At 40.7% G+C, this 20,584-nt stretch overlaps 1 protein-coding gene across 7 annotated transcripts in view; it reads right to left on the bottom strand.

Moving 5' to 3' along the window:
* LOC109632865 (ELKS/Rab6-interacting/CAST family member 1-like) overlaps positions 1-20,584 on the bottom strand; it is a 106,087-nt gene that overhangs the window by 12,245 nt on the left and 73,258 nt on the right. For 4 of the 7 annotated variants that reach the window (XM_020092376.2, XM_020092378.2, XM_069519569.1 and 1 more), the window contains 3 exons: positions 16,797-16,944; positions 7,627-7,734; positions 1,734-1,919 (listed from right to left, as the gene is read on the bottom strand). In XM_020092376.2, the coding sequence (XP_019947935.2) occupies positions 1,734-1,919; positions 7,627-7,734; positions 16,797-16,944 (442 nt within the window). Of the gene's footprint in view, positions 1-1,733; positions 1,920-7,234; positions 7,311-7,626; positions 7,735-16,796; positions 16,945-20,584 lie in introns of all 7 variants that reach the window. The other 3 variants (XR_011240110.1, XR_011240111.1, XR_002202968.2) reach the window with 1 other exon arrangement.

Genomic DNA, 20,584 nt, shown 5'->3' with positions numbered 1-20,584 from the left:
GCAGGCCACTCAGCTGGCCGTCGACAAGCATTCAATCTTGTTAGATAAGCTTTCACAGCTGCTCACATAATCAGTTCTAATTCAGAGTGTGTTTTTCTTCGGGAAAACCACTGAACCACAGAATACAGTCGGCATTTTATTTCAGGGAAAAGCGGCTGATGATGAAAAATACGTGTAGTAATCGTCTGCCCATGAAAAGTCACCAGGACCACCTTTAATGTACACAATGATAAATGACAACTTAATTCTCTGTATTCAGAGTTTATTTAAAGTGACACCGAACCATGCAGCACCATATCTGAAGCGCTCATGCTAAACAGAGACATTCTGCAGCATTAAGACATACAATAGGGCTTTCAGCAGGAAACTAGCCCTGCTGTACCCTAACCACACACTCTGTCACATTGCTCCGAGTACGTGTGTGTGTGTCTAGAGTTACCATTTTTCAATGTATACCACATGTAGCAACCATCGCCTGATATGTTTTCAATATGGAGGAAAGGACAAAGAGAGAGACATGGGAAGTCAAGGACAGTCGAAAAAGAGAAATTTAAATTTAATATACACTGTTTATATTAAGTATCTGAAAACCCAACTTGTTACCATGACAATAGAGCAACAGCAAAGCCAACGTGTTTTCAACTTTGTCCAATGCTCACCTTTTCTTTCCCTATCCACATTTCACTTCTCTTTTCTCTCCTCTTCAGATGACAACTCTATCAACAGTAAGACAAATACACTCTTCTCTCGCCTCCTCGCTCTGTACGTGAACAAACCAGACTCCTGCTGCCAAAAGCTCGGAGCAGAGTTTACTCCCTGCAAAAGAAAATGTCTGAAACAGTATTTGTTCGGCTGCCAGGCGCTTGTCGTCAGGTGACCTGGTGGAGTAAATCTTTTCAATAATGTCAAAAGCAGTGCCAAAAATCTGCCAGGCTGACCATTGTGTGCCCCACTCCTACAAATATGTCCACACAATTACAGAGAACACACACACAACATGAGACACACACAAACTCCATGAACAAGTAAGCACAAAGAAATACTCACAGGCAGGTTTTAGAAATTGATAAATGAGGAGTGACAAAATGTCCTCAGGTTTTTTCCAAATTTTTCAAACGTAGAGCACATTCACTCCACACGCACGAACACATGCATGCACGCTAGAAACTGTAGATAATAATAATAAACTTTATTCATACAGCACTTTTCAAACCAAAGTTACAAAGTGCTTTACAAAGGCAAAACAAGATAAAATGACAGGACAGAGGCAAATAAAACCAGTCAATAATACAAAATCTAAATTAAATAAGGCCCCGAAAGTAATTTATGATTTATAGTAAAATAAAACAGATAGGACATATTAAAAGAACAACGGTGAACCAGAATTAATAAAAAGCTCTCCTACAAAAATGTGTCTTGAGAAGATGTCACTAAATATGCAAGCCTCGTTTAACCGGATTTACAGCATCAAATAAATGAAAAATCAGTGTGATAAGAACTAAATCTTGTACTTTGACATTTATATTTTTGCCCATGTCCCGTCCCTAACATGGAGGAGGCACAGTGCATGAACTATACTGATGCTGCACTGACTTCATTGTGTAGAGTGACTTAATAAGACCGAACCAGAAATGTTTTGTGGTAGTCGAGGACTAACCAACGTCATCACAGGATTTTAAACTTGAAAACTTTCACAAACACACAACACAAACTAATAAAATCACATGACCTACCTGTTCCTGTGTCATGCTCTGCAGCTGCGTGTGCCAGGTGGCGGAGTCTGAGCGGTGATAGGAGGGGGGCGGGGCAAAGTCCTGCAATATGATTGGGTCCCGCTCCTGACACAGTGAGGTCAGGTGACTGATGTACAGCTTCAGTTTGCTGCGATTCTGATTGAGATCCAGGAGGGGAGAGAGAATCTGAGGGAGGAAGAAAAATGGGTTGATCTTTTTATTCCATTTTATTGAAAATAAAATATAACATCAACAAACAAACAAAAGAAGGACAAATGGAAAAGTTGGGCATGATCATTCAGAAATGAGGCAGATTGAGTGACAATGAATGCTTAGTTATGATGTTTTTTTATTTGTTATTATTCCTTTTGATTGGATGTTGCCTCTTTAGACCTATCAAAGTCTGTAAGTGCAGCAATGCTCAGGTTAGCTCATTGCACAAAGTAGTAAATAGAGGCTTAAAAAATGAACCTAGATGAGACCTAAGGTTGCAGCTATAGGTCAGTATGATCAGATGTTTTATTGGCTTAACTATCTGTAAAACTTCAGACCAGAACCAAAGTGCCTAAACAAGGCCAAAATTGGAAAAAAGGAAAACACTAATTTCTTGAATTTGCCATGAAATGTATTGATGTGGTCTTGAGACTGGTGTGTTCTATGACCAAGCACACGATTGTTGAAGAATTTTGAATGAACCATGTTTTAAAGTACTGATCATAATGCAGTCAACTCACACGACTGATTAGCAGTGCAAAGGAAACAGCTTTGATTTGATGCTACAATCTGATTTTAATGGAGCATTCGATTCACTGTGGCAATGTGTGTGTGTGTGTGTGTGTGTGTGTGTGTGTGTGTGTGTGTGTGTGTGTGTGTGTGTGTGTGTGTGTCTGTGTGTGTGTGTGTGTGTGTGTGTGTGCGTGTGTGTGTGCGTGTGTGTTTGTAAGTTTAGGTATGGGAATGAGAGTGAGATGAGCAAAACAGATATACACACATTTTAGTGGTAAGAGACAGGACCCCCCAAGAGACACGCGCGCGCGCGCACGCACACACGCACACAGATAAGACACACCACTCTCCTTGGGGAATAGCATGATTTAAGTGCAGAGGAAGCATGTTAAGAGGGCTGTTAGTATGTGTGTGTGTGTGTGTGTTGGTAAAGTATATTTAATCCCAGCTGCGTCTGTCCACACCCTGCACTTCGTGCTCATCGTCACTCAGCACACACACACACACACACACACACAAATCTCAGGACTTTTTCACTCAGCGTAGGAACATCATTCTCTCTCTCACTGTATCTTCTCTCCAAGAATTTCAAATATTCATGTAATGTTGTCTCAGGTCTTGATTTGACTTTAATTCCTGATTAATTTAATTTAGACAGAATCTAGAGGTTGATTCATTTTATATGATACTTGTTTCTTACATCGGCAGGAATTTGTTAAAACTGTTTATCTGGACACATCAAGTACAGTATTGATCGTCAGATTAAATATTGAATTGAATGACTGTGGTATGTTACTGTAGAGGTTTGTGAAAGACTGATTAATACAGTCGGACGATTAATCAGGCTGGTATGAAAAACCCACTAGTCGATGGTATGTAACCATAGCAACCATGCTAATGCCTCACAGCACATTAACTCTGTACTAAAATTAATCATGCATGGGATTCTAAGTGCTCATACACGACTTGCATATTGTATATATAAATAAATCCAACCTTCGTTATTCAATGACTCGTGTGTTTGACTATCCTGACAAACAAATAAAAAGAATTAGATGTGGGCGGTTTTGTGGGGAAGAGGAAAGGAAAACTCTTTTCTGCTCACTCGTCTCTGGCAGCAAAAAAATGAAAGCTGAAGGTAAAGTGAAAGTAAATCAAAGGAACTGTCGCTTCTGATTCTGAGCCTTATTTACTGTGAGCATGACACACACACACACTCACACAAACACGCACGCACACACACGCACACACACGCACACAAACACACTGGAGTAATTTATTTTTCCCAGACCACGTCCACTAGTGTAGCTACCCCACCTTCTTGGTTCACAACTGCCCGTTTCTCACACGAACAGACACTGAATATATAAGTGTTTATACATAATATGTGTGAGTGCACACACCCATACGGAACAAGAAAGCCCACAAACACACTGTCGCAGAAACACACACAGACACACACACATAGGGTCGTTATCAGAGTTGTAAATAGCTGTAGTTACAGTATGTTCCAGTGAGGACCTGCCAGCAGTTTACAGTCCATTACGAAATACATTACTGAACATTTCCCTCCGGAGGAGCGAGGGAGGTAGACATGGGAAAAAATAGGTAAAAAAAAGTGATGCTTAAAAGACCCTACACATTCTGCATTTAAAACCATCTTTATTGCTGTATGTTATGTTGATGTGCGCTGACAGTTGCAACGCAACAATGGCATTATCTCTCCAAGACCGTTGTGTTATATGACAATATGTGAAAACACATCTCAGAATCCAGCTCTGCCGCTCTGAAAACATAACCGACATGTGCGTAACAGCTGTTTTCTCACAGCACACTCTAATCCGGACTATTCTGTCAAAAAGCTTTAAAATAAAATCACTGTCCACACTTTCCAGACCCGCAGTGGAGCTCTGTGGATCAAATGCAAGACAAATGAGAAGCAGGGCGAAAGCATGGAAGGAATGATGGCGATACAAAGACGACATTTACACAGAAGTAACAACACCAGTGCTTTCGTTTCCTTTTTGAGATTAAAAAAATGGCAAATAATGTTAAAAATATGTCTGAATTTACACTAGTAATAATAATGTGACATATGAACAAAACACTGACCTCTGAAAGTCTTTGAATTTACTGCTTTTATTAAGGTGTACAGTACGTATGTGCCTACATGTTTTTATTGCATTACACAACCTGCAATGGTCAATGTATGCAGTGTGTGTTTAATGAGTCCACAGTGTTTTCCAATGTCTTACTGTACTATGAAACAACCCCACAGGACACATAATTTTATATAGCGCTCTGTATGTGTGTGTGTCTTTATTATCCTCCCATGACTGCCTACCAGACTCTTACTGTACTATGAAACAACTCCAAAGAGAGACATTGAGCTGGCCTCACTGACTGGCTGCATTTTGAAAAAGCTGTCTATGGCCACATTATACGGTGAAATCAGGATTTTTCTTCCTCTCTGCGGATCCCTCTGAGACACACGTGCACAGAAGCACAAATACATTTATTTGACCAGGAACAGCATCGACAGAGGGTTGATTTCAATGCAGAGCACGTTGTCGGTGGTGGAGACGTGGCTGCTGATGCGCTGCGACTAATAAACACTTGGTTATTGTAGGATCTCTCAAACTCTCAACTAAAGCCTCTTTAATGTAAAATACACGTCTAAAAAGCTTCAGAGGACTTAAAAAGGTTTTTAATTTACAGTACATTACACTGCAGAGTGACGAGATCAGACTGTAGTTGTGCATGGCAGCTTATGTGAAACAATGGGTGATTGATCAGGTGCAATATGCAACTATTTTGCTAATCATGTTGCATTTCCTGCTTTTCTCCGTCCATGTCATTGTAAACTGAATATTTGGGGGTTGAACTGTAAGATGACAGAAGAAACGCTAATTCTTTTAAAACATCTCTGTACCATGTGGTCTGGGAAATGTATTTGTTGTCTTTTCACTCACCAGTGTGTATATGAACACTGTTCCCTCAAAAGCTTTGTGCTCCACTGAATATTTCTCATATAGGTTAATGCAGAATGTGCTCACCTTTCATATGAGCACAACAACTTACTGCGTTCTGATAGCTTTGGTATGAAAAGTAAGAGCGTTCATTCATGTTGAGTCACTTTTAAACTATGAAAAATCTCACAAAACAAAATACAGAGTTACACCTCTTCCCTGTCTTTTCTAACTGATGCATCTAAAATCACTCAAGACCATTAAAAATGCAAAACACCATTAAAAAAGAACCTCGACAACGCTTCATGTGTTCTGCTGCAGTTGTTCCTGAAGCATTTAACTCTCCAACTGCAGCACAGGATCCTCTTATGGAACGAGTCACAGTCATTCACTGTTCTGATGTAATGTGCTGTGGCGAAGTTCCCCACCTCACACATACTCACACACTGAGGCGAAAGTGTGCCTGTGCATGAGTTCGCACAGCCACTTGTGAGCTGTGTGTTTGTGTGTGTGTGTCCGGCTGGCCTGTCTCTCTCAGCAGGGAGGTGCTACCGCTAATTAGTAACCAGGGACAAACTCGGATCTGCTGGGGAACCTTTGGGCTTTAAGCTTCCCAGTGGGAAATCCCACTGGAGGAGCTTAGGTGGGCTAAAAGCAGCATGTGCTACTCATATGAGGTGATTCCTCCACTGTTTCCAATAAATACCACCCTGTTAATAATACATGTACTAACTCACATTAGTTATCGTTACAGTACATCTTCTCAAACGCTTTTTTACTAACTTGTTTCAAGATATTTAAAGAAGACTTCACTATCTTATCAGGACTCTCAACTAGTGTCAACATATAAATTGTTCAAGAATATGTTTCTAATTGGATTGGAAACATAACATTAGATGCAAAAGGAAAAATGTCTCGTTCTAAAACATTGCATACCTCATTAGACGTATTAGTGATTGATTTATAGTCGTGTGTTTTTTATTCTTGCTTGACTAGAAGGTTGTCATGCATGTGCGATTAATGACCTTTGGGCCAGAAAAATACTGAAATCCCCTGTTGTGTGATTCTAAAAGAACACTGCAGGGCAAAGGGTCAAAGGTAATAAAACCCAGCTTTTTATCATGCTTTAAAAAATCTTTAATCTTTTAAACTTCACAGTTTGGCGAAGGAGCAGCTTTCTTAAATCATCCGCTACATCACACACACAAAGTAGGTTGAGAAACGATGAGGGTCATGCAGTGATCTAAAACATGACCAAGGTTTCCAAGAAGGAAAAGATGATTTTGCACAGACAAACACGAGGATCAGCACATTAGCAGCTGAACAAAGAAAGAATGACGGTAAGATGGAAAAAGAGAAAATATAACAAAAAACACATGTCCAGAATAATCATCAAAGCAATTAAAAAGGTTTAAAGTTAAAAAAAATAAGAGCAAGAGCTGGAGGAAAATCTCAAAAAGTAAAGGTGAAAATGAACAGAATGGATATTTGATCAAACATGTTTCATGACCCATGAAGAAATCAGACGTGCGAATGAAATTTAGTTCTTGAGAAAAGAGAAAACCCCAAGATGAAGAAGAAATATGGCAGAAAAAGAAGAGTTTCTAGACTCAATGGGGTGGTTTGAATGAAAAGGAGAAAAAAATGAGCAATGGAAAACAGATCGAACAACAAAAGAAATGATTGATTCACGAAAACCAGACCGACCACAAACTCACGGATGAAACAAAAGTAAGAAAGACGAAGGACCAATGACACGATGACCACAACCACAAATGACTGGATCCAGATAAAGAGGACGCTCACCCTTCTGTACAAAATGGTGGACCGAGGAAAGGAAAAGGCATGTGATTGGCTAGGCCCAAATACCCTCCTCATCGTCCTATTGGTTGGTTCAGTCGAACCGCAGCGTGAGTTCAGAGAAAGCAGGAAGTTAGTAAGTAAGCACAGAAACATAGTAAAAGTTAAAAAATGTTCAGAAGTTGATGTTCTAAGATAGAGACAAAAGTAAATGTTACTACCACAGATTGAAATGGGACTTAATGTCACTATCTTTCTCTTGAACATAGACTTGTAATCGAGAATAATAGAAACGATTAAAGATTGTTATGTTAGAGCAAGCTTTCATCCACATTAGGGTGATGATATTAGCAGATTTGTCCCAGCTGAAGGCTCGCTGTCCTGGGCAGAGTTCTCACCTGGTCTGGGGAGGGTTTGTGATTGTTGGGCTGCTCTGTGTTTGGAGATGAGACCTTCAGGTGCTCGTCCTCGTAGTTGTCAGCCATCAGCTTCATCCGGTTTTGAGTCTACAGAGAACAAAAAAGTTACAAACATTTAGATTAGAGACAGTGAGAAATTATTTGACATGATTCAGATTCAAATAACATCGTGTTAGAGAAACAAAACAATACAATTAAGTGTGTGTGTGTGAGGAAAACCCGCTAACTGAATTCCTCCAGGAGTTAATTTGCAGAGAGGAAGATGAGAGGAGAGTTTTGGACGACCGCCAGGAGCTTTGCCTTCACATAAGACATATTTACGTGTGTGTGCTTGAAGGTGTGTGCGTGTGTGTGTGTGTGTGTGTCCGAGAGAGAAAGAGAGAGGGAGAGAAAGACAGAAACAGAAAATGGGCAGCAAGAAAAAGACAAAACGAAATCTGCTCTGTTTGTCTTTAATAACACACACACACACACACACACACACACACACACACACACACACACACACACACACACACACACACACACACACACACAACTTCACATGCCACCTGTTGTGCCGCTTGTTAACTGGTGCAGAAAAATAACAGGCTTGTTAACTTGTCTCTTGGGTGGAGATCCATGAGGGCTTGGACAAATATTACACCACACACGCACTTGAAAATCACTTAATGTGCTGTACACACACACACACACACACACACACACACACACACACACACACACACACACACACACACTTTCTCCCAGTCTTTGCTCCATCACTCTCATCTCTCCCCTCTCTGCTCTGCTGTCGTCTCTTTGTTCTCCTCCATACTGTCCTTCATCCTCCCCTCCTCTCCTCTCCTCTCCTCTCCTCTCCTCTCCTCTCCTCTCCTCTCCCTCCATCTATTACTCATGTTAAAGTTCTACTTCAGTAGTGCTACACAAGGCCTGGAAAGGGAGGGAGTCAGTCGAAATCTGTCTTGTACGATCTAAATCCCCTTAGTCTCTCACTGAGCCCTGCGAGGACGAGGGGCTTAGGCAGGCCAGACTGAGGCTCCATGTCTGTGTGTGTGTGTGTTTGACAGAAGGTGAAAGAAATATGTGAATGCCAACTTTTACTTGTAATTGTTTGAAAGCTAAATGAATGGTGCTAGAACCAGGTTCCCCTCTGTGTGTACGTGGAACCACATAAGCACGTGTGCGCGTGTCTGTGTACACAAGTTAAGCTGACGAGAGTCTCCCCTGGCGAGCACACACACATTATTCATTTCTTCATTTTCTGCAGACAGCTATAAAATAAATACACACATCCATTTAAAACAAACATGGAAAATAAAAAGTTCAACTTGAGACCATGTAAGTACAGACTGAGGAGTCCCCGCTGCACCTGCAGACACACACACTTGCTGTGAAGTGATTTTTATTTGTCTCTGTCTGTCTCTTCCTCCACAATGTCTTTAAGAAAGTAAACTGCAGTTGCATGTTTTTCAAGCTTATGTGATAGCTTTTAACATCACACTGGTTTACCAACAGCAACAGTATAAGAATCTCCATAAGAAAATATTTTTACTTTGAGAAAAAAAAAAAAGCGGTACAGATAAAATTTCAAAACAAAAGCATTGGTGCACCTTTGTTCTTCATAGAGCCAAAGTTCACTTTTCAACCTGTGTCCCAGGGTCTCATTTTTCCAGTATGAGCATTTCAGAGATGCCTGAGGCTCCATGAAGTTCACTGTGAACTCTGTGTGTAACGTTATACTGTGACAGACTGTGGCAATTGAGACTCCACTTCCAAATTTTACTTTATGGACTTTGTTCACCTTAGCAGAAGCTGCAGACACAAAATTGCAGATCAGTGCTCTCTTTTGTTAGGATACAAATTTGCATAATCAGACAAATAATATTTCATGTTTAGAATTGTTTTGTATGTTTCCTGAATTGTAGACAGCATGCTCAAATAGACTACACACAGTGTTTTTTTGATGATAACTGATAATGGTAATTTTGCACATGAAACCAAATTGAAGTGTGGAAGACCTGTTTAGCCATGCATCAACTACTATAGGAGGTCAATGTCCAAAGCCCAAAACATCTCAGCCCAATGTGGGGCTCGATATATTGTGAAAACTTACTAATATATGACATTGCAGTATGTATTAAAAGCCACATTTGCATCCAGTCTGAGTGATCGGGTGTCAAAATCATCCTTAATGTTTAAACAGAGTGTCAGAACAAGTCAAAGAAATTCATTTAGTTCTTCTCAAAAGGATTCACGCTCTACCGACTGAGCTAGCCGGGCTACACCTCAGGGATAAAAATGAGGATAAAAAAGGCTACTGTTACCATATTACCATGACTAATTCAAAACAAACATGTCAACATGCACACACGTGCACTACATAAAAAGACAGATACGATTTTTGGGAAGGGATTTATTTAACATGTTCTTTGATTTTCTAATCAATGTAATGTAACATGGGTTAGGGGTGGTAAACCCAGTATTGATAATGCATCCAATTTAAAAGTCATGCGCCCAACGTGGGGCTCGAACCCACAACCCTGAGATTAAGAGTCTCATGCTCTACTGACTGAACTAGCCAGGCTATTTGTAATCTTAAACGTGTTAATCGTTTGACATATGAGCTACGAGCATGTTAAACTCTACTGTCATCTTGCCTACAGAGTAATGTTTCTAGTTTAGGAAGGGTGGGTGTTATGTACTTAAGTGATGTGTTTAAGTGTATTTCAGGCACTGGAATTTGTGTCAACATTTGCAGAACTATGTTAGAAGAGCAGGTCACTATGCTGTGAACTATCCATGACATTTGGAAAGATGGTTTCAAATGGAGCCAGAGACCAAAGGTCAACCAATGTCCCGAAGATTAGAAGCTTTAACAAATGAGCTAGCAAAACAACTAACGCATCAAATTTTAGCCTCACACATTCTCCTTCATTTCATCTTTTTAGCCTTTCTTTGTGTTTCTGTCCTTGTCTGAAGAAATCAGGAGTAAATAACACATAAAGCATTGAACAAATGTCTTTGTTCCTGGAGAAAGATGGAGAAAAAAAGACAGAAATAACAGACAGAGACAGAAAGAAAAGAAAGAAATTAGAGTTAAGTTGAAGAGGATAAGCTGTGTTGACAGTGTGTCTGATCTCTGATATCTATAAAACGGCCTTACTAAAGCTAAATCTCTCAACCCTTCTGCAAACACACCGTCTTTTCTTTTTCCCCTCCTCTCTTCCTCCACATCTTAGAGCTCTCTTTTTCTGAATAATCCCAGAAGTTCCTCCCTTCTCCCTCTTCCTCTCTTTATATCTCTTTTCTCTCATACACAGTACTTCCCATGATTACGATTCTGTCTTATACCTAACACTCCGCTCCTTTGTCTCTTGTCCACCCTTTCTTTAATGAGATATTTTTCATGTTGATTTTAGGTCTATCTCTCCTCAGCAGACAGAGTATTTCTTTTCTTTTCTTCTCTCTCTCACTTTTTCAACTCTTGAGCTTCTTAGCATGCCTTTGTATCCGTGACTGATTCTCTCTCCTGTTCTATTCCTCTCTACAAAATGTTCTCATTTCCATATCTTTCCTTATTCTCCCTCTTCTCGTTGTTCCTTGTATAGTTCGCTAGTTTCTCTTGTATGCAGGTTTTTTATTTATGGTTTTGTCCCCTGTATTGATGTTTTGTAAACAAAAGTATATCATTTCTGCAGCAGAATTTTTACATTATGCATCCTGCCTGTTATTCACACATTCCTGGCATGTTGTGAATGCGTCTGACAAAATCCTCCTGCATTCTTCATATGTCAAAAGCTCCAGAAGACAAACCAAACACAGTCTTGACAATGTTACATCCAAATTAAAGGTCATACGCCCAACGTGGGGCTCGAACCCACAACCCTGAGATTAAGAGTCTCATGCTCTACTGACTGAGCTAGCCGGGCTACACTTGAGCAAATAGGGGGCCGAAGGAACAAAAATGAGTTATGACCACAAGCGTGTTAGGCCTAATGTGGCATAGCGGCATTGGGCATTAAAAGAAATGGTTCCATTTTAGGTCCAATAGATGTTATGAAGAAACTGTATACATTATATCCTGCCTCCAAGGTGCTCTACCTATGTTCCTATTGTGAACTTGTCTGAATCTGCTGCGTTCTTATTATAATATGTGAAAAGTAAAATACCAGAAGATGATCTTCCAAAAATGTACTGCACTTCTGGTCCGAAAACAGAAACATTTAATTTTAAGTGTCATACTAGCATCTACAATAGTGAAATATCATGGTGAAATATATTCAAACCAAACTGCAACCATTATTAGTTTGAATCAAGCAATTTTTGGAGTTCAACCTCAGTCCAAAAAATTATCTTTGAAGGTAAAAAATGGAGAGAGCTATTGTGACTTATCTGTGTCACCATCCATTTTGGTTTAAGCCTCGTCTGTTGGAGTTTCCACAAAAGAGACATGGTTTGCAGAGTGTTATTAGATGAGTCACTGGTATAAATATGTGTTTTTGAATAAACTCTGTGACCCCATGTCGCTCTGGTAGCAAGCTAACGATCTTACTAACTGGCATTTAGAAAGCAGTTAGTAAGATCGTTAGCTTGAAGAGCTTGATTTTCCTCTTTGTTGAATGAAATACTGGATGGTCCTGAGAACAAAATGCCAGGGAGGGTAACAGTGAGGGGAGGAGAAGGATTGAAAGAGCAAGAGAAGAACAAAGAGAAATGAAAGAAGATGAAATTAACACCTCTTCCTTCTTTCTTTCTGTCCTATTCGAATTCTCCCGTGCGGCATCTTCCCCTTTTCTCTAATTGTCAGGAACGCTGACCACAGCTCGCTTGTTTCCATGCCAACTATCACTTAATCTAATCATCAAACCATTATTTCTTCTCCTGCTCCCTCATTGTTCACCTCTCATTTTTCTCCCTATCCTCCCCTCCATCTATCCTTACTGTGGCACCGCTGTAACCCGCTGACAACGTAGAGAATGAGAAACAAATGAGGAAGGGGGGAAAAAAACTGCTGAGTCATGCCTAGCAGAAAATTATTTCATCGTTACAAGGCTCCGGGGGATATTAGATGAGTATATTGTTTCGTCTTTCCCTCCAGCGGTAAAAGAGGACCCTTTGTTGATATCTGTGGAATTATCAATAATGAAAAGTTGCTGAGTCAAGGCTGGACAAGAACTATTTCATCACGACCAAAAATTAGATTTGCTTTCCTTTCCAATTTCTCCGACAAGAGGAGAAAGTTGTTGATAAGTGGGAAATTACAAATGACAATGAAAAGTGTCAGAGCTGAGCACTGAGGGGGGATGTTTCATTTTGAGACGTCTCTGTGGAGCAATAAATTAGATTAGAGCCACATTTTTTCACTTTTGCCAGTAACTGGAGAGGTCATAAGAATAATTAATAAATAATGAGGAACCCTAAAGTTTTTGGGGCAAAAAATATAAAAGACAATAAAGTCCAAAATAGGCAATGAGAAACATGACAAAAATATTTGTTTTAATCTGCATTTAATCTATAATATAACCTATTTGTCTTTAAGACAGATCTATTTAACTAACACATTTGCCCTGAATGCCATATTTTATGTAAACCGACTTTTTGGATATGTGATGAACAGCTTGTTTACTGTTCCCTGTCTTTTTAGTGAGTTTTGTCTATCGGTAATGTAAGTTAAGAGTGTTCTGGGTTTGGTAAAAATAATAAATTGTTTTTAAGCATGAATGTGGGAAAAACCAGTGGAGTCAAAGTCTTTAGATGTGTGCATATAACAGCCAGGCCTCACACAGGTGGGGATGAATGGCTGCAGCCACACATACACCACCTGTAAATGTTAACCACATGTGTGGGCAGTAGCATACTTTCACCTCCCCCCTCTTCTCTCACTTGTTCCATTTCATGAATTATTACAGTCTCTCCCTCCTCTCTTTGCTTTCACACTCTCTTCACCACAATATTCTCTCTCTCACACTTTCTCAAGGTTTTAGTCTCCGTCTCTCCCAACGCTGTTGCAGAAAGTAAAAATAACAATAAAAGTGAGGAGGAGGCAGAAAGTGAGAAAGACAGGAGGAGCAGAGTGCGGAGAGCTGAGGTCACCTTGATCTACAGCATCCTGCCGACACTTCAGCTGCGGGCCAAAGGTCAACACGCAGGAAACACTTTGAGGGTCACACACCTATTCTGTCACACACATGTTTTTATATTTATCTAGTATATATGCTGCAAATGTAGAAATTTCATTTGGGAGGATCCATGTTTTTTTCTGTCTCTTCTAGCAAAATGTGGAAATCTCATGTTACAGTACACACTGCAACAACAAAATACTGCACTCATAAAAGTACTCATATTTATTACATCCCTAGTTCACCAAAACACTAGATGGGGAGTGGGTCAGAGAAGAACCCATTGAAGTTTGGTGCAGATCAAGAGATCTTGTATTTCTTTTTTTTTCTCATTATGAGATGGTGTTTTGCAACTTTTTGGGGAACTTCTAAGGAAATAATTCTGCAGCAGAACTCACCGTCATGTTCAGAAGTCAAATTCAGAACAGACCTGAGACGTCAGCAGCTTTTAAGCACCCGCGCAGCAGCCATCCATTCAAAAAACACTCAGCGTGAACTTTGATTGACTGACGAGTGATGGCCGTCGAAGAAACACTCACAGAGAAACGTTAAAAATAGCAGTGTTGATTGTACATGAAATGGATACAAGAGAAACACATCTATGATACTTGCAAAGCCCAAGTAGCTTGCCAACCCAAAGATAATTCATATAAAATGACTACTTTCTGTTTCCAGTTGCTGTATTTGGTCCTATGGCAACCACGAGTGTGGCAACAACATTCACTTTAAATTTCTTATCAACGCTGTCTGGGTCCGTCTGCCAGGCAGGTTATCAGTGGATCAGAGTGTGTGTATGTGACACTGAATGAGCGAGCTAAAAATACAACACCAACTTCAGCTCACTGTAAGATTAGACACACAAACACATTCACACAGGAATATTGAGGAAGTCCCCGCTGTGATCCATCATTGAGGGACAGAAAATTATGACACCACAGAGAGAGAGAGAGAGAGGAGAGAGACCAAGACGAGAGCAGAACCACTCACACCCTTGCAATTGCAAACACACAGACGCACACCAACACATACACACAGAGCAGCAGACAGTGGAGTCTCTGTGTTGTCAGTAACCACCTTCGAGAACCTGAAGTGTCATAAACGACTTCAAACAGGATGAACAGAGTGACGACAGGATGAGGGAGGAAGCGAGCAGAGTGATGCATTTTATAATGACTTCATTTGACACAACACTCACTGCCTCACTCTTAAACACCAGTTCAAACACTCTTTGGCTGCACACACACACATTTAGCTCTTTCTTGCACGTGCCACATTTATCTAACTGAGTCCTTTGCAAACTTTTTCCACCCATTAAGTGGATTTTTGGCAAAATCTCGTGCAACAACAGAGGTGCTAGATGTTAACGAATTCAGCAGTTCTGAGGATGAAAACTCAATTATGGTTACTGCACAGCACTTCAAATTCAGAGTTTAAATAAAGAAAATAAAAAAGGTTCTGCAGTCACTCTTTAGTCTTGATTTATTGTGTGTCATAATCATATCAGCGTGTTTGGCGATTGTTGGTTCAATGCATGTACAGGAGGTAGAGAAACAAATGGACGAAGCCCCAGTTTTAACACGTTAAGGCCACGTGGAAAGCAAAATTTAAGCTACTATAAACGCAAGTTGTGTACATGTAATGTGTGATGGATGGAAGGATGGTTAGAAGAAATATTTGCACAGAAAGAGAACAGTGAAGAAGAAACTCTACCAAACTCCCAGGAGGCTCATCCACTAAGGAGTTGGTTAGTTTACTAGAGCCGTGAGAACCTGTGTGAGTAGACCTCTGTGTGGAACCACAGATACATTTGGCCTTGTTTATATCCTTGTTTTTGGCCTGGGTGAGCGTGCACATATCAGGGAGTGCACACATATTTGTGTAAGTGAATGCATACCAGCAAAGTGACGTGGATGGTTGTGCGTATTTGTGTATACAGTATGTGGACAGAAAACCTAAATTATATGAACATGTAAACGAATCCATATGAACACATGTGGGAGAGTTATCACCTCAGATTTGTAGAAAATGGTAACTGTGTGTGTCTTGGAGAAGGAGAGGTGCAGGTTAATCCTAAATTTACCGTCAGTGGTCGGAGGACTGTGGTCACATCTGTTTCTTTCTGTGTCTCTTGTTTTCTTTGCTCCCCTCATCACTGCCGCCTCACCTGTTCTCGCTCTTTCTCTCCCTCTGTTATTCTTCTACAACAGTTTTCTTTCTCTTTCTTCTCACTCTCTTTTCCTCTAATCTTCTTACTATGATGCATCAAATCCGTCAGTGGCTATGTATGAATTTAATTCACCTATCTCGTGCACTGTTAATCCAATCTACTTGGAGGTGTGCCAAAGGCAGAGCAGTTGAAAATTTGATAGAATATCGACAAGCAACACAGTCAATATTAATACATATTTCAATAAAAAGCAGAACAGTGCTCTGTAGCAGTAGTGAGGTCAATGATCAACACAAAGGCACATTGCAAGGATGGCTGCACCCGGTCCAACTCAGTACATTCAGAAGTCCAAGCATGATTCCTCCCAAGAACGAGCTGCAGCTAAAAATCCCTGCCCTCTATTGTCTAAAGTGTGTGTGAGTACTTGAGACAGACACCCACCAATTACAGTGCTCCACACAAGCACTTGATGTGAAAGCACCAGAGCGCGTTGTGAAGATGTCAAAGCACCAAAACATTAAAGTGTTGAATGTTAGTAGAATAACTGAGAAAAATCCTTGCCTATAATATGAGTCTGCGGGAGGACCTTGCCTCACCAACACTATTATTCAGCTGTTTCATATTTTAAATTTGTGGCCATTAATGTGGAGAAAATGGCTTGAAATGTTGTTAGAATCTGGAAATCATGTGTGAGGTTGTTTCAATTAATGTTTCTCAAGAAAACTGCAACCAGTAACACCACAGTCCCAAGGAAATGGCCCATTTGCACTAGTATAAATAAGTGACCAAATAAAATTCTCCGTGTCCACTTGGATGTCTGTGTGTGTGTGTGTGTACTAATCAGAGCACAGTAATCATACCTGCTGTTTGAGCTGCTGAACCAGACTATCCTTCTCCCTCTTGAGAGTGGCCACCTCCTCCTGGGTTTTCTTCTTCTTGGACGAGGACAGCTCCAGCAGGGCGATGTTGGCGTCTTTCTCACTTATAGCTGCCAGCAGCGCCTCTTGCCTGCAAAAAGAAAAATCACACATTTGAATTAACACATTTTAATTTAGCACTGCTTTCAGACATGAACTAATTTGATTTGATTACATTTTTTGCACAAAACACTTTCAGCTTTTTCTTGCTCATTCAGAGACACATTGTAGCGTTTGTTCACCCAAATTACAAATAACACATTCATCCACATACATCCAGTCACATCTAGCAAGTTTTGGATTTATTGCCCTATGTTTTGAGAGTTCTGCTGCCTCCGTGACACTCTTCCTGCCACTTCCCTCGTAATGAGGTGGAGACAGAAAAATCCCAGAGATGGATATCTTAAAATCAGGCTAGAGGAAGCCAAAAGTATTTGCATGGCTGGATACCAATTTGGGTGTATTTTAATGTCATGGTGAACCCATGGCGTGTCAACAAATGTAGGAAAGTCCTCATAATTGGAGCACGGCATTGTGATTTAGAAGGATAAAATTGGTGTATTTTTGCAGAAATATGAGGATTGATGGTGGTCAAGTATGACGCACACCATGTAATCAAGACGTCCCCAGTTCATTTATGGTGAGGATCTTGTGTCATATGTATAATCTTTCTCTTCCTTGGTTTCCCTCCACACCATCTATCCAACCATAGAAAAAAATCCCAAACACATCAGTAAAAAAATAATTTGCATATAGTGAAACTTTTACTTTGTCCTCTCGGCAGGGAGAATTGTAAAGACAGAGATCTTAAGTCTGGTCTTATTTGTGAAATGACCAGAGTGTATGTTTGTCTGTCTGGGGGCTGAATAGTATATAAAATATGTAACTATATGAGTACACACTTGTGTATAAATTCCCTGGCTCACTCTTTCCATAATCCTCTCCTGCTTGTCTCTCTCTATCTCGTCCCCCTGTCATAATGGTCGGGCTGACAGATAGATAGCATTCCATGTGGTCAGGGAGCAACAAGCCGCATCCCATCTGCCACAGATCTGGCTGAGCCGTCGCTGAGACACCCCAGGCTCTGATTTCACTAAATTCTGTCCGTTTCCAGAGAGAGAATCTAAATCACAGTGGTTTCCCCACAATCCCACAGGGATTAACTGGCCACACACACACACACATATGCACACAAAAACAACGATGCAAACACATCACATCACATCACATATGAGTAAACAAATATATTCCACCTCTGGCTGCTGTTCTGAATGTTTGCAATTCGGTAAAATGTGGAGGGTTCACTTTCTGTCTTTACTCAGAACACAATTACTACACACACACACACACACACACACGTATACACACATACAAACACAGGTACATTGGTGCAAAGAGTGCAGAGAGGAATGCAGAGATGAGAGCATCTGAATGAAGATTACATGTTTGGTGATGTGAAGACCCACAGATTCTATCCCGAGTCTCACTGACCACACTGTCAGTATGCAAGTGTCCCATCATCCATCTGCACTGCTGCAGTCTTGTCAGAGGCAGCTGAACAACTTCAGACTACATCAATTCCCGAGGGACGTCTGGTCACTGTCAGACTCCTCAGAATTCTTTTTTATGAAAGACTTTCCCAGTTCGTGAATATCAGGCAACTTTTTCAAATATTTATTATCTTGTACCGTTCTATTAGCATCCAGTGTAACAGACCTTAATATTTCTATCATTTGTCAATAATAAATGTTTGAAAATAAAGGATATGAATAAAGAAGGAAAAGGAAGAATTCAAGGGTTTATGGTGTTTTTGTTTCAACAACACAGTGGGAAACTGTTAACACTGTCACTGTCTTTCTTTTTCAGACAAACACTGGCGGGTGGACATGCACGCACACATACAGAAAGGCTAATGGAACATTCGTCTGGTTAAAGCTAACAGTGCATCCAGTTTTATATCATATCTGAGAGTTACCTGCCAGCACATGGCGCTTATAAACCCCAGTGATAAAATGATATTTATTCCAGATGCCCTCGTCTCATTCGGGGCCTCTCCACGGCGCTCCCTTCATCTCACACATTTAAAACACTCTCAGCTCTGCCTTTTCAGCTTGCAGAGCTAAACACACGCTTACGACCATCGCTGATTGTGGCTACTGCAGTTGCTATGTGATCATTACAAAAAGCAGTCTTAAGTGCAGCACTCTTTATGAAAGCTAAATCTTTATTAAAGATAAGTCGGCTGTCAGAGGGCACTTTAAAACATGGTATGCTCTCAGCGGTGCTTGCAGTGCATCCTCACAGTTGAAAATAACAAAAGCAACGAAGCCAGCGCTCTGAGGAGGAAGTGCTCCCAGTGGATACGCTGCCTTAGATCTGTAACTTTCCTTTCAAGTCCTTCCTTTGTGAAGCCATATAGAGAGCAAAGTAGGATAAAGGAAGGTCTGCTAACAGTAAGTGAAGAATAAAAGCTTGTAATCTCTTATCTCTAATACTTACTCACTCCAGCAGCACCTCTGGTCTTATCTGTAGCGGTACTTATGCACTGAATATCCCCACGACTTATTTATTTCAGAAGTGTGACACATTTGTCTTTGTTTGTTTATGAGGCCTCTTTAACCATCTGATGTTAGCTCTGCATGCACTGCAACACTTATACCCCTTTCACACTGGACCAAAAACCCACCAACACACGCTAACATCTGGCTTTTGTCTTCACAGAGGAAATGGTACAAATGGCATTCAACCCCAGATGAAATGACTCCACAGTTGTCATGGATACTTATCAGTTCCAGCTCTGATGGCCAGTGATGGAAACGTGACGCCCGGTTAGAGACGCTAATTTTTGCCTCCAAGATACTTTGTACTGTTCACTCATCCTGTTGTGTGTGTGTTTTTGAGAACCATCGACTATATAAAGTTGGAAGACCAGCCAGCAGAAGTGAAGCAAAATTGTCCTGATCGCCCCCTGGTGGATGGCTACTCTATAGGTGGTGTAAAACTGGTGTGGTTTTTTATTGAGAGTACTGTGATGGTGGAGCTGGGGTTCAAAAGTAGGGGGGCTACATTGGAAAATGCTGGATCATCATAATCAGTAACGCGATGCCATCAATCGACACACTTGATTGACAAGTCACTGTAAAAGTTCATAGAGAACTTGCACCAGGCTGAATATCATTTCAAACAGGTGGTGATGGAGGTGACTAGTTAAACAGACACATGTTTATTTCAATTTTTCACAGTGTCCCTTTCAACTTCTCTTCTCACCCCTCTTCACTTTCTAGTCTCTCTCTAACTCATTCTCCATCAGTATCTCTCGCCCACCCTGCCTTCCTCATCTATCTCTCCACCTCCTCTCTCCCTCCGCCTGTAAAGAAGACAAGAAGGAATTCTTTCCGTCGTTCGGCAGTCGTGTGCTATGATGTCATCCCCGTGGCGACAAGGCAGACAGTAAGCAGAAACACGCAAACACGCCAGGCACCTGACCCCAACCCCAACACACACACACTTGGAGGCTCTCGCTCCATCCTAAAACCACTTAAGGCCCCTCGCTTTATCAGAAACACTAAAGCCTGGTCTTAGATCACTCACATATTTCTATACACACACACTAAAGCAGCTTCCCGTGTGTGCTGCGTTGTCTCTTTCATGCTGTAACACTTAACAGCAATCTACAGTGTGTGTGTGTGTGTGTGTGTGTGTGTGTTCAAGTGATAAGTGTATGTCTCTGT

Source organism: Paralichthys olivaceus, chromosome 23 (assembly GCF_024713975.1).
Source record: "Paralichthys olivaceus isolate ysfri-2021 chromosome 23, ASM2471397v2, whole genome shotgun sequence".
In the NCBI taxonomy this organism is placed as follows: Eukaryota; Metazoa; Chordata; class Actinopteri; order Pleuronectiformes; family Paralichthyidae; genus Paralichthys; species Paralichthys olivaceus.
This window is presented reverse-complemented; position numbering and strand designations above follow the sequence as displayed.